This window comes from Nipponia nippon, unplaced genomic scaffold (genome assembly GCF_047370975.1).
Source record: "Nipponia nippon isolate SJK-2023a ecotype South Korea unplaced genomic scaffold, ASM4737097v1 scaffold_1, whole genome shotgun sequence".
NCBI lineage: Eukaryota > Metazoa > Chordata > Aves > Pelecaniformes > Threskiornithidae > Nipponia > Nipponia nippon.
This window is the reverse complement of record NW_028262290.1, coordinates 16,005,135-16,021,039: the sequence shown is the minus strand read 5'-3', so window position 1 is coordinate 16,021,039 and position 15,905 is coordinate 16,005,135. Positions and strand designations below refer to the sequence as shown.

The 15,905-nt window shown below is 36.8% G+C and overlaps 1 protein-coding gene across 1 annotated transcript in view; it reads right to left on the bottom strand.

Moving 5' to 3' along the window:
* EIF3H (eukaryotic translation initiation factor 3 subunit H) overlaps positions 1–15,905 on the bottom strand; it is a 90,894-nt gene that overhangs the window by 57,403 nt on the left and 17,586 nt on the right. The window contains exon 2 of the mRNA XM_087747272.1: positions 11,788–11,944. Coding sequence (XP_087603398.1) covers positions 11,788–11,944 — 157 coding nt within the window. The remainder of the gene's footprint in view (positions 1–11,787; positions 11,945–15,905) is intronic.

Below are 15,905 nucleotides of genomic sequence, written 5' to 3'. Positions count from 1 at the left end.
GATCTATTTACATCTACATGTGGAAGTCAAATTGCAAATACCCCTTTCAGTAATTTTGCCAGACTTCAGCTGGTCAGTTTTCCTGTTTCACCAACACCAAAACCTAAAACCCACCATAACCTCTCTCCCCTCAAACCACGAAGCCTAGCGTTACCCATCTTACCATCTGCGTCGCTTGTGCTAGTTCGAGGAACATTACGTGCACCTCTTCAGGAGTCAAACGCCTTACAGCTAACTGAAATTCTGAGTTCATGAGAACGTAGAAGATTAGATCTCAGTTACACTGCAAATATCTCTGAACCAGCTTTTCTTTCTAAACCAAAGGCACAAAACTCGCACTATATAACAGTTTATCGAGAACTCCAAAATCCTGACGTTCAGTGTCTGTAGTGCCTCCCTAACTTACCCCTCTAATTTCTCTGCTGCATAAGTGCATGCTATAAAAGCTCCAAGATACATCGCACGGATTAGGTTTTTATATATATAAAAATATATATATGCTCATGTATAAATATAAATATATATTTTAATATATGTACATATTCACACACATATATTGAATAGCATGTTCAAATCTTGTTGAATTATTTCCCCGTTAAGATTTATTTTCTTTCAACGAGACTTCCACTTGCAAAAACATGCACACATTGCCCAGCGAACATATCTCTGTTAGGTGCCTAATATGGCCAGGGAAACCATTTTGATTATTCTGTGCCCGCTTATGCATTGTCCTACAAAACAATAAGATAGAACAGCAAGAAACTAGCAATTAAGAGAGTCTGAATGCACATCGGGAATCACTAAAATCCACACTAGCCAAGTCAGGAACAATATGACTGATGAATAGGCCATATTATATTAGAATTGTTAGCAAGTGTTAAAAAATTATCCTTAGCAGATGTCCCTTATGACCTAAATATATCACACAAAGAACATGCCTGTCTTGTTTTCTAAAGAAGTTTTAAGAAATCTTTCCATTTCTATTATTGACTAAAACTCCACAATGCTGCATGTTGGCTATAAATATGTGCATCGAGGATTTATCACACTAAACCTACAAAAAAGTATGAGTTTTTACTGAAGAGTAAACAATCTCTTTTAATGTGTATTTTTCTACTGCATGAATTTACGCTGAACTGAAGCATGTAATCCAATAAAAGAAATCAAACTGTGTATTCAGCAAACAGTGAAACAAAAGACAAGCTGCATACTACAGCAACTTCTTGACCAACATACCACAAACCAAAATATAGTAAATGTCTTGAAGTTAGATGGGTGGCAACAACCTTATCAGCAATAAATACATTTTGTAGATACGATCGATAAGGAATTATATAAATTTAAGCTACTATTTATTACACGTGTATGCACTATTACATGTGCAGCTACGCACACTCAGCTCATTTTCAGCAGAGCTTTAAAGAAGTTTTTTATTTCCTTAAATTTTGCTGTTATTAAGATTCTGTACACTGGTTCACCACCCTACAGCAAAATGCAAGATTTGCTCATTTGAGCTTTTTCAGTTTACCAATATGTTTTTGACTGCATCACTGGATTTAATAACATATATTAATTATAAATAAATAATGTTAAAATATAGATCTAAACTTAAACTACTAAGGATTTTTCTCTTTGATAGAAAAGACTAGTATTTCTCTAGAAAATCTTTTAAGTTTAGTGATCCTTGTGAATCAATTTCTTATCCCTTCAACTCCACTGCTGCAGTAGGTTTCCTGTTAGCAAAATGGATTTTAAGTCTGTTCCTCAAGTATTCAATTCAATATTCAGTACTGAACCTTGGGCCAGAAACGTGTCTCTGTCTTTCTATCAATAAAATGAACATAAACGCTATAAACAAAAAAGGTGCGACTTGGGTTTAACGTGTTCTATACCTCGAGTATCTGTAATTTTGTTCTAGAAGAGAATAACGCTACATAATTTTTCCAGATTATGCAGTTGAGAAATCCATAAAACATTACGGAGCAAGAAACAACAAGCAAAAATATTTTTCTTAATTTACTACCACCTCTTATTTCAATCAAGTTTCTATTATTTTTTCACCCAGATGTACTGATTTGAATTGTTGTTCAACAAAAGTATAGGCATTTCCTTCATTTTGGCTCTCAGAATAAAATATTAGCACGTGGCATTTGTTCATTTTGCCGTGCTTTTCTTCAGCCCCCTCAAGTTTACTGCGGCATTCTTCAGGGAAGGAAATGGCTAAATACTTGCATTAGCAAAAAAGGAAAGGAGGGGGAATGGAAAGAGGCAATAAGGTGGTGTTAAAAGAACACTCTCTTCCTCTTGGTCCAGTCATACTGGGAGAAGTGTTACCAAAAGAACAAACAAGCGTAGAGTCAAAATATCTGGCCAAAGCTACAGGGGAACGCAGGGACTCCAAGCAATCGGTCTCTTAAGAAAGGGCATGATACAGACCAAAACAAAACATGCAGAAAGCACAGAGTGATCCAGGCAGTCCAATGGAAGTGTCCACTCCTGTAGCCCACTGTCTAAGACTGAAGAGTCATAATCAAGGATGAAGAACTAGAAAGTTTTTACCAGAATTGCCAACACCGTCTTCACACGGTCTGGGTTTCCTTCTGGATGAAGCTTTACTTCCTCCCAAAACAGAGGTAGCCTAATGCTACTACTTTTCTAACTTTTAGGCACCCAAGGCGGCACCTACCTCAGCTGGGTAAGGCGAATACAGGATCTACCAGGATGTCAATTATATGTTCTAGCAATTCCCTGAAAAGAACTCTGTTTCCTTAAAATACAAATGGTTATATCCAGGCTTTTTTCCTGAATTGCAGTACAGCAAAATTCAAATGTTCAGTACGTGATAGAGTACATTGGGGGAAAAAAAGCCAGCAAGTTTCACCTCTGCCATATGTTCACAGCAATATCATTTCATAAACTAATCTGTGTAGAACAGCTAAAAGAATTATTTGGGAGTCTCTGCTTTTAGTAGGAACTAGCACATTACATATTGTTTACCATAATATTTCCACAAGTTAATGATAAAATATAAACACGAGGTTGTTTGCATTTGTGTGATTTAAAATGTGGAGGGATATAAAGTATTTTCGTATTTCAGAGTTCTTGCATATTCCCAAAACTGAACAAATAATACATTAAATGAATTTGTAAAAATCAATTAACCTTTAGATTCTTTGTAACTCGTCAAAAATTATTTTAAAAACTTTTGAGTACTCAGGGTAAATAACCTGTACATTTTCTCTCCCCTAATAAACAGTAAGCATAAGGCTTAATGTTTTTAAATCACTAGCACAAACTACAATATAGGCATAAAATTCAAAGATTGATACCTGAAATCAAAGAACAGATCTTAAACATTTTTATTATTTAATTGGTTATCCTCTTCTGTGCACTTTAATGTCTTTAGTCAGAGTTGAGCTGATTATACTAGTAAGAAAAATCAAATTCAGAATAGCTAATTCGTAATATTTTACCTAAATTGCAGAAAATAAAAAAAAAAAAAGAAATTGGACTTTTATATTGCTGATTACATAAAAATTAATGAGTTTCTACAAGTGTTACAAAACCATATGAAATATCCATATAGCAAACTAAATGATCACATATCATGATTATAAGTAAGGAATACATTTAAGATAGAACACAAACTATGAAGTAAAAATCTCCTGGCTTCAAGTTCAAAACTTGCATATAGTGAAATGGTTGAATGCAAAAATGAGCTGGATACAGTCTTCCAGCTCGTTCTAATGCTGCTAAAAGACAGTTACATACAGCAAGCTACCTACCGCTTAAAACAGATGCTTCTTTAACTTCATTTTTAAGATTACTAAATGATCATTCTTAAGCACAATTTTCAGAAATGTTCAGCATGAAAGTTTATTAGAGATGTTAATATCCATTGCAATTGTGATTAAAAAAAAAAATCAAACAAACTATGACTGAATTTTTCAGAATTTAGGCAACCACAAGGTTTTTATGTTTAAAATTACTCAAGGAAAAATGCCATGAAATAAGTTTTCTTTAAAAAAAAAAAAAGATAAAAGCTATTACAGCATTTCCGTGTTTAAAAGTAAATTACACTAACTTCTTTTGCAGCAAAATCTTAATGGAACTGGATTTAAATAAGACTTTAATATGCCTGGTGCTTTAAAGAGCAAAATTATTTCTCTTTTTTAATTCAAAATTAGACGTTGAACAAAAGGATTTGCCTACCACTTTAAAGCATTGCCTCTACGGTAAAAATCAACTTGAAAATCCAGAAATGCAATAAACAAAGTATTTCAGGCATTTCACGCAATACTATCAGAAAAAGAATAGCTTATGTGCAGTTTTTAAGTCTAGCAGTATAAACCTGCTGAAATAAGCTAAGAAGATCCATCACAAGGGCTATCTCCTCTTTCTTGGTTACACGTGGTAGAATTGGGAAGTGAAGAGAACCTGCGAGTCAAGAAAGCTCCTGCTCTGCTTTTAGGATACACGGACGCACGGAAAGGTCTCTGAATCAAAGCCTACCAATCTACGCTCATACCAATCCTTAGAACACGCAGCACATTTAGGCTGATTGAAGAAACGAAAAAAACATTGAGTCGTTAGAGCTGTATTTAACTCAATGCCCGTTGTAACGTATTTTCGGAATTCATTTGTCTGAAAGACGGTCTGAACCTCATCAGAGGACGCCCGTTTTTACCCCGCTCCCGCCTGGAAGCCGCCGGCTGGGCGAGGGGCGAGGGGCCGCGGCCGGGTGCCCGTGCGCTGGGCTCGGGCGCCCTCTAACGGCGCCGCGCCGCCCGAACGAGCGTCACCGCCGGGACGGGGGCACGCACGCGTACGCGTCAGGTAAGGTAATGGACAGCACTTTCTCCGAGGGCTTCATGCTACAAAAACATACTTTGCGGTACGCCGCTGTATCGCATACGGACAAGTCCACGTATCCGCACACTTCAGACTATGCCGTGGAAAGTAGCCTGTTATCTGAATTTCTTCTTCTGTGCCCGATAAAGACAAGAACCTCCAGTAGAGGTAAGTCTGCACAGTATGAAAACCTAGGCAAAACATTTAACGTGCTGCATGTCTGCTACTCCACCGAACCATTACAATTAGTCGAACAGTGTCAATATTAGTTTCCTTTTAGGAAACAACTCAAGAACTCACAGCAGTGACAGGTAAAGTACAAAATAACGCCGGTGTGATTAGCAGCTGTATTGAAGAACCTTGATTATGTCATACAGCTTATTACATGACAATCAAACACACCTAATAACCGATCTCTCTGTCAACTGGTGTGTTCCAATATCAGTTCTGACAACCCACAAAAAACTCCAAAACACAGAAGACTAGACAAGACTGTTTGCGTGCTCCACAAGTGACTATCCACCCTCTGGAATAATCATCTGAATTCCTTACATAAATTAATCCTTACCAAGTCTATGGACTATTTCATGATTTCTTTACACCAAAATGATAAAGAAAAAAAAAATCCGACTTACAGTTCTATATTCTTTTTACATAGAGCACAAAGTGAAACTTCATAAACGCACGCACAAACCTGATGGGCTTTTGCCAGCACTTAGTAATTGAAAAGTCAACATTTACATAGTATAGCTTTCTTCCTAAATTGCTATAGGAACTTATGAAAAACACGGTTGAGGAATTCAGATAAATGGACTACAACTGGAGCCAGAACAAAGGCTGGGATTTAGGAGCTTTTGGGTCATCTGTTCATGTCCTTAGTGAAATGAAACTTAAATTTCATATAACTGGATTTCTGCATTTCATAAACATTCCATTTTCTTACAGTAAAAGACAATACACTTGGCCTTCTCTATGTTTGCCAACTGTTATAAAGAGAATAAACCTAAACAAAAAAAAAACAGAAAAAAAAAATTGTCAGCTAAAATTGCATCTGCCTACTCAGAACATAGTTACAGCATGCTCAAGTTCTGTCCTGCCACAATACAAGAGAAATAAAAGATAGGCCTACAATGATAAACCTTTTAATTATAATACTAGCAGATTTTAAATGGGAATAACTGGAAGTTGTTTTCACAAGAAAATTGACAAAATTTACCCTTGACAGAAATCTTTACAGAAAGATGAATCAACACAGCAAGGGGGCTGTGATTTAATGGCACCACGACTTCTACAGCAATACTAGCAAAAGAAATCAACCTTCACATAGTCCATTTGGCCCCTATAGGTATACACATACTCTCTGGGAGATTCTGGTTTGACCATACAGGGGTTTCAAGCACCTTAGGGGTTCACACTGCCTCTCCAATTGTACTCACAAGGCTGTTTGAGAAGCTACACTATTAACTTAACAAAAGAAAAAAATTATAATTCTAGAGGACAGTAGCCTTTTTTATTAAGATGCTTTTTAAAAAGCCAAAACAGTCCACCAAACTCCACCGCACCTATGCACTGAGACACAGCATGCTGGAAAGCGTAAGAACTCATGTGATTTTGGTTTTTAAGCCCCTATAACGTCCAACCGGTGTAGCAGACCATAAGCTTCACTTCAAGAAATGCAACCTCAAGAACAAGTCCTCCAATAAAACAGGAAGGGCCTTAACACAGCCAACACTCACTTCATTCTCACTGCAGTAGGCAACAGTTCAAAAGCACGCATTCAGTTCGTTGCTTTATCTTAAATTAACTTTTCTAAGCATGTTCCTTTTAGCTACCTGAAGCCTCTGCTTCTGCAAGGATCGCATACCGCAGGTCACTGTACTGGCAACACTGGAGGTAAGGCTCAGCAGGATGAACTGCTCCTACCCCTGGCCAATTAAAACCCTGAAAAAGTACTATATAGGAGCTATGCCATGTTTCTCCATATGCCGCTGCATTCATTTGAGGCAAAATAGAAGCTACAACCACAGAAAATGGTGGGAATGTTACACTATATTATTTCTAGTTGTTACTGACTGATGATACAACTATCTAACAACCTACAGCACAGAAGCATACAGGTATTAGAATCTTTAATCATCTAGATACTTCTAACCTGAAAATTGAAAAACAAAATTAACCTTCTCAGGTAAGAAAGTAAAAATCATGTCGGGGGCAGGGGGGAAGAAAAGGCAGCATCACCTTTTCATCTGAAGCCTTTCAGAGGGAATCTAATGAAAACTCTGCATAGTTATAAAAGAAGAAAAAGTTACAACCTTCTAGAAATGATTTTGATGTATAATTATATAACTGTCTTGAAGTTTCTATTGGCATAATTACCACAGCACTTAATTTATTATCTCAGCTTTGTAAGTAAGATACTAAAATATATCAGGTTGAAATAAAATCTGTTTCAAAATAACTTATCAAAATAATGTCTCACAAGATCTATAATGAATTACAAGATGTATACTACATTTTTAACTGTTCCTTTCCATGAAAGGAATACAAATTTCCTTTAAACAGGGAGAAGAGCTACTTAATGAATACACTGAAGATAAAACAATAAAGTGCAAAGGACTGAACTCAACATGTCGCTTACAGACACAATTTATAGTCAAGAGTAATACATTTATTTCTTAGGAAGAAAATACACCTCATGCATTACACCTTTTTAGTAAACCTTAACTGAAAGAAAGCAAAACTATGCTCAGACAAAAGCTCGGAAGTGCCCTAAAGTGAAAGTAATTCCTAGAAAACTATCCTCACAAAGACAAGCTAGGGTACTGCATCATTGCACAGAAGCGCCTAAGCCAAAAATCCTTACAGCAGAAATCTGATTTTCCCTAAACAAGAGTTGAATCCATCGGGTGGAGGATGGGGCCGGGGGGGTGGAGCACACGGGAACAGGGGTTGTACGTGTAGATAACTGAAAGTATCTTCCTGAATTTTAAGATCTGTGTTTTGAGAAATAAATTCAATACCTATGAGGATTTAAGTGCCCTAGTAACAAGGAAACAGAGTTATCTGAAAAGTAAAGGCCTGCCCAAAAGTCCAGAGTGCAGCCCCAAAATATCAAACATTTGTGTTGAAGCATCTTTTGCTGCAGACTCAACAACATACCCCTGTTCTGCAGTTTTCCTCCATTAGCTCACACATCATCAACTAAACTTCACCTACAGATTTCTAACACAGAGGTGAGTTAAACCCTCCCGCCCCCTCCAAAAATCTTGTGCTACAGCAGGCCAACCTAGGTGTTTAAGACTTCCCTGACAGAAAAATCTTACTACAAAAAAAAAAATTACACTTTGTAAAAAGAATCGTAGGAAGACGACACTGTAGGAGAAACTTTCCAAGATGAAAAACACCTGTGGATTCATAAATGGTAGACAATCCTCCCAGATTTATAATAAGAATTACTTGAATCTAAAAAAACCTCTCATGTTTTCTGTAGTTTCTAGAAATAGCCCAATTCAAACTGCACTAAAAAGTGTTCTTGCACTAAAAGAACAAGTTTGGGTATTTTTTTTAAAATGAAAAATTTCATTTTTGAAGGAATTCTGTTGCAGCAAATAGTCAAAGCTTAATAATGTCAGGCATTGGCAGCAAGAGACAAAATGGCACCATGTCAAAAGCATATCTGAAGAAATAGTGTTGCTAACAAGTTAGAAATACGTCTTTATCAAATTAATTCTTAAGTGTCATGCATACCTATTTCAAGTTCAAATTAAGGATATTTTCTTAGCACCCTCAAAAATGTGTTTTATATTAGATTTGCTCAATTTAAAAAAAGGAAAACATTAGCTTAAATGTCTCTTGCCAATTATCCAACAGTTTGTTTGCTCAAGTATCAAGCTTAATTCTCTTAACAACAATCACCTTGAGACCGCAAGGCAAATGAGTATTTTTCAGGTGACCTGTTCCTCAAGCTCCTGCAAAATGATACAGGAGAAATTATTTTTTGGGTGTATTCATTCAATTTTCAGCATAGCAGACTAGGAGTTTGCCAACAGATAACATGGTTGCTCCCCATCTCCTCCCCTCAGGAGAAGGGCAGCTGGGGTAGTGTGGCCCTTCAGCCAGTGCAACAGTCCCTGCATTAACACAAGATCAAGTATGACCAAAGTCCACCAAGAAATGCTTTCTGCAGGCCCAGAAGCTTGGAATCTCCATAGGATTGTTCCTATTCCAGAACCTTAAATTTACCCTTGGGTAAAAAAAAAAATAAATAAAAAATATATATATACACACACACCCACACCCCCTAAGCAAGAAGAAAAGACAATACAATGTTATTCTGACCAAAGAGAACAACATTAAGTATCATTCTGGGTGATGGAGGAACTGAAGTCCCAAGACCCTTATTCTTTCCTTCCTTATCTCTGGGCCTGAATTTGTGCAAATATATAAAGCCAGTTATAATACTGATGTAACATACAAGTCTTAGGGGGAGGGAGGTGCCCTGTTTAGTTTTTAGCATCCTGAATTTAAGGTTCTGGCATATAGCAAGATATTTCTCTGCTGGAGTATCTGTATCTAGAAGAAAAAAGAATCTTTTGAAAATCTGGCAGGATGCTTGCATAGGGAAACATAGCTCCAGGGAAAACAAACAAGGAGTATTTACAAAACATTACTGTTTTTCACATTGGCAAGACAGAAGACAACTCTACGTAGAGCCTAAAAGGTACCTAATGCTCAGCTGGCAACCTCAAGAGCCATTTTGTTTGGGTTTTCATCTTCACTAGCCTCTACCACATAGGTCAAAGGGCTGAACAGGCCCTAAGTAAAGGGTATGCAGAATGAACATGAGCACTCTGCGTTTCCTGAATGGTTCAGTCTATTTAACTGTATTTCACTGAGAAGAATACAGAGAGAACCTCTCTGTCACCCACACGGTAGAGGCTAGGGAAGATGAAAACCAATACAAAATGGCTCTTGAGGTTGGCTAATAGGGTTCAACTACCTGACAGGAGGTTGTAGCAAGGTGGGTGTCAGTCTCTTCTCCCAAGTAACAAGCAATAGGATGAGAGGAAATGGCCTCAAGTTGCGCCAGGGGAGGTTTAGATTGGATATTAGGAAACATTTATTCACCAAAAGGGTCGTCAGGCAGTGGAACAGGCTGCCCAGGGAAGTGGTTGAGTCCCCATCCCTGGAGGTGTTTAAAAGATGTGTAGACGTGGTGCTTAGGGACATGGTTTAGTGGTGGACTTGGCAGTGCTAGGTTAATGGTTGGACTTGATGATCTTAAAGGTCTTTTCCAACCTAAATGATTCTATGATTCAGCACAGGCAAGCTCCCCTGACCTGGCTGCAAATTCCCTTTCCCTGCATCAGCATCACTGTGATAGGTTCACTTTCCACTCTGGCTAGAGTTTGCTCTTCTTTCTGTGCCTGCAGCATGGGAACAGGTTGACAAGTGAAGACATCCAGGTGAGAGAACCTCCACGAGCATTGTCTTCTGCACCTTACTTAATGCCACGATTATTGCCTACTTGCTAAAAAGGCAAAAAGAAAGACTGGTGACAAGAGTCACTTTCTTGGAATAAAGTTTCTCCCAAACAGAAACAGTTGAACCTTGCATACAAGATCACAGGCTTGCAGCTTCAGCATGGTAGTCATCATATGGTGAGATGAATCCATCTCAGAAACTAAGAAATTTATTTCACTCCTTGTCTGCCTATCAGCTACATGGAAACAATTCAGCCATTTTCTACAGGAATAACTGAAGCATGAGCTCCAAGTAAAAATTTAAATTACTCCAGTCCTTTGAAGAGCTCCAGAAGAGAAGGAATCTTTAAAACATCTTTTAGGGTTTAATAAAATATAGTTCTGACTCAAGCACCATATTAATGTAGGACAATTAAGATTCCCCTGTGTTTTGCCTTTTTTTTTTTTTTTTCATATAGCAAATTGTATAATCCCACAACAGAAGCAATAAGCAGCTAAGGAACCTTACCAAGTTGCAAAGAATTCTTAAAGTGATTCCCGTTTTAAAGGCAGAGTCTAAGATTCTTTTATAATAAGATAAAATATTAATTTAATAATAACTAACCTCATTATAAGCAAGAAAAAGCAGTTTATACTTTAAGTAATCTTGCTCATACTGAATTACAAAATTAGATAAATGAAGCTTCCAACTGCAACTGCTTTGACTATATTGCCTCTTTAGTTACTCTTGAAGTTAAACCGTCTCTCTTTAAGCCCTAACAAAGAAGCATTTCTACTAGTATCATTAAACACACACACATATACATGTATATAACCAAGATTAGAATTCTAAGCCTTTCAAGTTTACTTTATAGATTTTATACCATTCTGTGGCAAGCCAATTATACTGGCTTACAGTGGCAATAATAAAACATTAGTAGGACCAGCAAGGAAAAACCAAGACAGACAGAAACCACCGATGCACTTCTAGCTCACTTGGAAAAGCAAAAATATCACCCAGATTTCAAGTTAACCAGTGCCTCTTAAACTTACAAAGCTCTGCTCTTCAGGCTTTCAATGAGTACTTAACACATACAAATACATCTACAGAGAGGCAATCTATATGCCTGACTATATGCATATGTACATGTACGGATACATACACATAATACACACACAGCCATCTTCATAAAAAGCTTTGAAGTCTATATGAATTACAGACTGGAAGCTTATGTAATTTCCTGTGTGGACAGTCTTACTCTAAAATAAGTGTGTCCATATAATACAGTATTTATCCCTATAACTTTCCTTACATAGACAAGATTTCAGTTGGATATGCAGGATGGCCTTGTGAGTGACCCATTGATACCTCAAATCAAATAAAAACTCTCTGATCACATACAAGCTTCTGGTCTTTTGCACATCTGGATTTTTTTTTTTTTTACCTCAAGTTTTGCAAAACTGTAACCGTTACCTTCATCGAAGTCTGCATCATCTTCTGTATGCTGAGGAAAAGGGAAGCAATTCGTAATTTCAAGTCTGTCGTCCACCACAAGACCCAGCAGCACTCCCTGGACCACTTCATTCCCCTGTCCTTCTTCTTGGTAATGTTTAATGATCTTTAACACAACCTAGAACACAAAGACAAGAAAATCATGTTATGCTATTGGTTTTTTTGTCCTCAAACTATATATTTGGAATTTTTGAATTGTTGAAGTGTTGCGTAAATTAGACCTCCAAACTGAGTGAGCTACTGGCTTAAATACCAGCAATTTTAATCCAGGTTGAAGAACTGGAGGCCATCGTAATATTGCAGGAGAATAAAAAAGACCATTAAATGAACAGTCAAAATGCAGTTCTAAACCAATTTTCTGAAACACCCTTCTAAAATGAAATATTGATCTTTTTCACTTTACCTTGTTGCTATAACTGTTAAAAGCTATCTTGTAGGGGCAATAACCTCCCTCCTGAGGGAAACATTGCACACGAAACTATCAAAACACCTTAGAAGTAACTATGCAGAAACTGGTAGGAAATTCTTATAAAGGCACAAAATGCATCAAATTTCAGTTGCATTAACCTTCAAAATTATATCTCATTGCAATTTTACTTCAGATGATAATATAATTTATATTTTATAAACTACGTGTCATAGGATATTTAAGAATAATGAATGATAAAAGAAAGAAAAAAAGGAGCACAAATTACTCATATTTTTAATAATATAATTTTCACTTCCTTCCCTAAATCTGAACTCCACAATGAAGAAGTCTCATGAGATGATACTGTAAATTGGAACAGTGTGAACAAAACCACTCAAAAATAGTCAATCATTTGCCAGAAACACTTTACAGTTAAGTAAAATTTTATGCTTAACAACAAGAACCAGAACAAGATAAGAAACTAACCACAATCACAGACTTGAAAGAACTTATACTTTGTCCAGCACAAGTGGGTTTTATTTCACTAAATCCTAATCCATCCAAGCAAAATACACCACAAAATGTCTGATGACTATGTTGTCTTTAAAGCAATACCACTTTAAGGTCTGTTGGCAAACAAACTAGTGCAATGAATTACAGCTCAATCACCCTAAGAACAGATTTTGTACAAATACTGGTATTTAGTGAACATTCTACAGGGGGAAAAAAGCAAAAAGTTAAGCTCATATTTAGCCATAAGGAACATATATTTGCCCCTAGCTTTCTCCTTGGCTGTTTAGTAGAACTTTATGTCACAATTTTAAGAACACCCTTAATGAATTCAAGTGCCACAATATAGGGTAAATGGAAGAAAAAGGTGACTAGAAAAGAAATTCTTTACAAACACATTGCCTTCTTGGGCTAAAATGGGAAAACAAGAGCTTCATATACAGCCTGCTTGTGAGGTGGAAGGAGAATGGAAAATAAATACCTTCTTCCAACTAAGTTGGATATAAGTATCTAACAGGACTACCTCTGATTCTTTCTTTATTCACAATACCACTCACTTCTGCTTTCTCTTGCATCCAGATATGCTCGCACTGAAGCCTCCCAGTCACAGGTAGGTAACACTTTCACCCCAACACACATTCACATCTGTCCCTCAAGTCCTTCGAAGCCATACCTTTTTATCCAATTTGTTAAAAGAGGTCTACAGAGCAGAGAGATGAAGAGATACTTTGGCTATATAAATCTCCTTTCATGGGAAAACAGTAAGGAAATTAAGATCAGTGGGCAGTGAAGTAGAATTTAACAACGCTGAAAGAAGTACAGCAAACACCAGTTTGAGATCACCTAGATGTAGAAGAAGGATGCCTTCTACCACAGAGCCAGCATGTAAATAATATTCAACTTGCATTTAGTGTGAAGTTAAGGTTTATCATATATTTGCCATAAGTTCTGTCTTCCACAGTCAAGGAATCCATAACTAACTGGACAGATTACAGAATGCTCTCTGCCTACAGCATAACTGTTCTCAACACCTTTACAGTCTTATAACCTTCACCTTTTCCAGTATTTTTCTCCTCATTTGCTCTTGAGTTTTCTACGCACATTGGCTGTCCCTGTTACTGTGAATCCTGTTTGCCTGTTGAGTCCGTTCTAGAAGCATTTGTGATATGATGCCGATTTTATCACAGCATTTCTGATAATTGCTCCCAGAAAGCAGCAGCAAATTAAAAGAGCATGGGCTGTCACAGAGTACCACCGATTTTTCAAGGAGATAAAACTAGGAGTTCAAAACTCTTAAATGGTTACCAAACACCCCAGTACACAATGAAGTTATTACACAAGTCTGCAGTTTTCAATCTCCAGCCTGAAGACCACAGCAGATATTATCCAGGGAGATACAGACCCCAGTTTAGGCCTACCTGCAAGCTTGTTTTCTAACCGAGTCTGAGAAAGGTGGCAGAGAAGGTCATGAACTCACTACTCTAAATTTCACACCCGTTAGCAAGCTGCAGAAGTTCAGGTTTATGACTGCGCTGGAAAGCTCATTAGCTACCAAAATAATTTATAAAAAGATAAATGAACAAGTTGAGAAATGCATCCAATGACACATGATTCTTGTTTTCATTTTGTTCTTTGTTCTGGAGAGTTTTATTTAGCACATAAGACAGAAGTCTTTAGTATAGCAGGCTCTTAAAACTTGGATTGAAAAACCTGCCATCAAAATACTACCATATGACCAAGAGGGAAACATGCACTGGAACTTGTGTTTCAGTACTATAAATAGACCTACAAGTGTGAAGTAGAACTATTTCTCTAGTGATAACAAGACCAGTTTCAAACATTAAAAATGTCATTTCCATTTGTTTGCTAGTCTAGATACAGCAGAAAGAGCTGATCACTATACAAACAACAATGCCACGACATTTCCTGATTTGACTGTGCAAACCAATACTTCATATTGAGTAAACCACAGACACCAAAAAAAAAAAAACACACCTCTAACTTGTATCTAGACATTTCCCAGAAAAGATGTTATGTTTATGAAGCATCAGAACAGAATCAGAATAGTTTTATTGGCCTGAAAATAAATGTAAGAAGTGTTAACATAAATAATGCAAGTAACACAACACACTGAGAAATACAAATCAATTTTTCCAAATGACACAGAAAAAAATATCCCAAAGAAATCTAAATGAACACCAGTATAACCCATCTTTCATCCAATGCTGATTCACTTTCCAAACACTATCTACAATTCCCATCTTCCTATTCATCTACGAAGAGATATTGCCTCTTTGTACAAACTATCATTGTTTTTAAGTACCCTTAGACCCTTCACTGCTACACCACTGTGTTGTGAAATGAACAGTAACCAAACCACATGTCAACTGTTATTTAAGTAATGCAGCTGGTCAACCAGGAAAGGCTATGTACTCAAGTAGAAAATGTATCAAGTAATTTGACTTACTGTTAAAAAAAAAGTCAGATTTCTAAATTCTGATACCTCTGGACACACAAGTCAATAATGATACGCAGATTGATTTAGTAAATACAGTCAATATGTAAGAAATATTCAGGTACACAAAGACTCTTTAGAAAAGGATAGACAAATAACCCCTAAATAAATCTCAAGAGTCCCCCAGACTTGTAAATTCAGTGTTCAAAATATCAAAGCAATTTAATCACTTGGAGTAGCCACTTGTCAGATTTTAATGGCCATTAATCCTCAATTAACAAAAAAAAAAAAAAGCAGCGTGCAGTTCAGCAGTGCTTCTAATCTTCAAATCTTCAAAGCACTGCTCAAACATTAAGAATGAAGTCATACTACAGAAAAGAACCATTCTGAAACTATTAAAAACTTCAAAGATACATATTTTAGCTGTAGGAGCATAATGCCAAATTTTAACTTTCACTACATCCCAACATCACAGTTATTAATTTCAAAAGTTTGTATCTCATTACAGAAATACCTATAACATGAGCTGAAGTATTGTAAGCCTTTGGGGGACGCTGGGAAGATTCTGTTGTACGGACATGAATATGCTAAGATGCATATTTCTGTATTTCTCTAAAGAGAGACAACAGCAAATCAAAGCACTGAACATTCATTTATGATTGCGTTCCAGAGAGCTGAAAGTCACCACATTGAAACCACATTTCC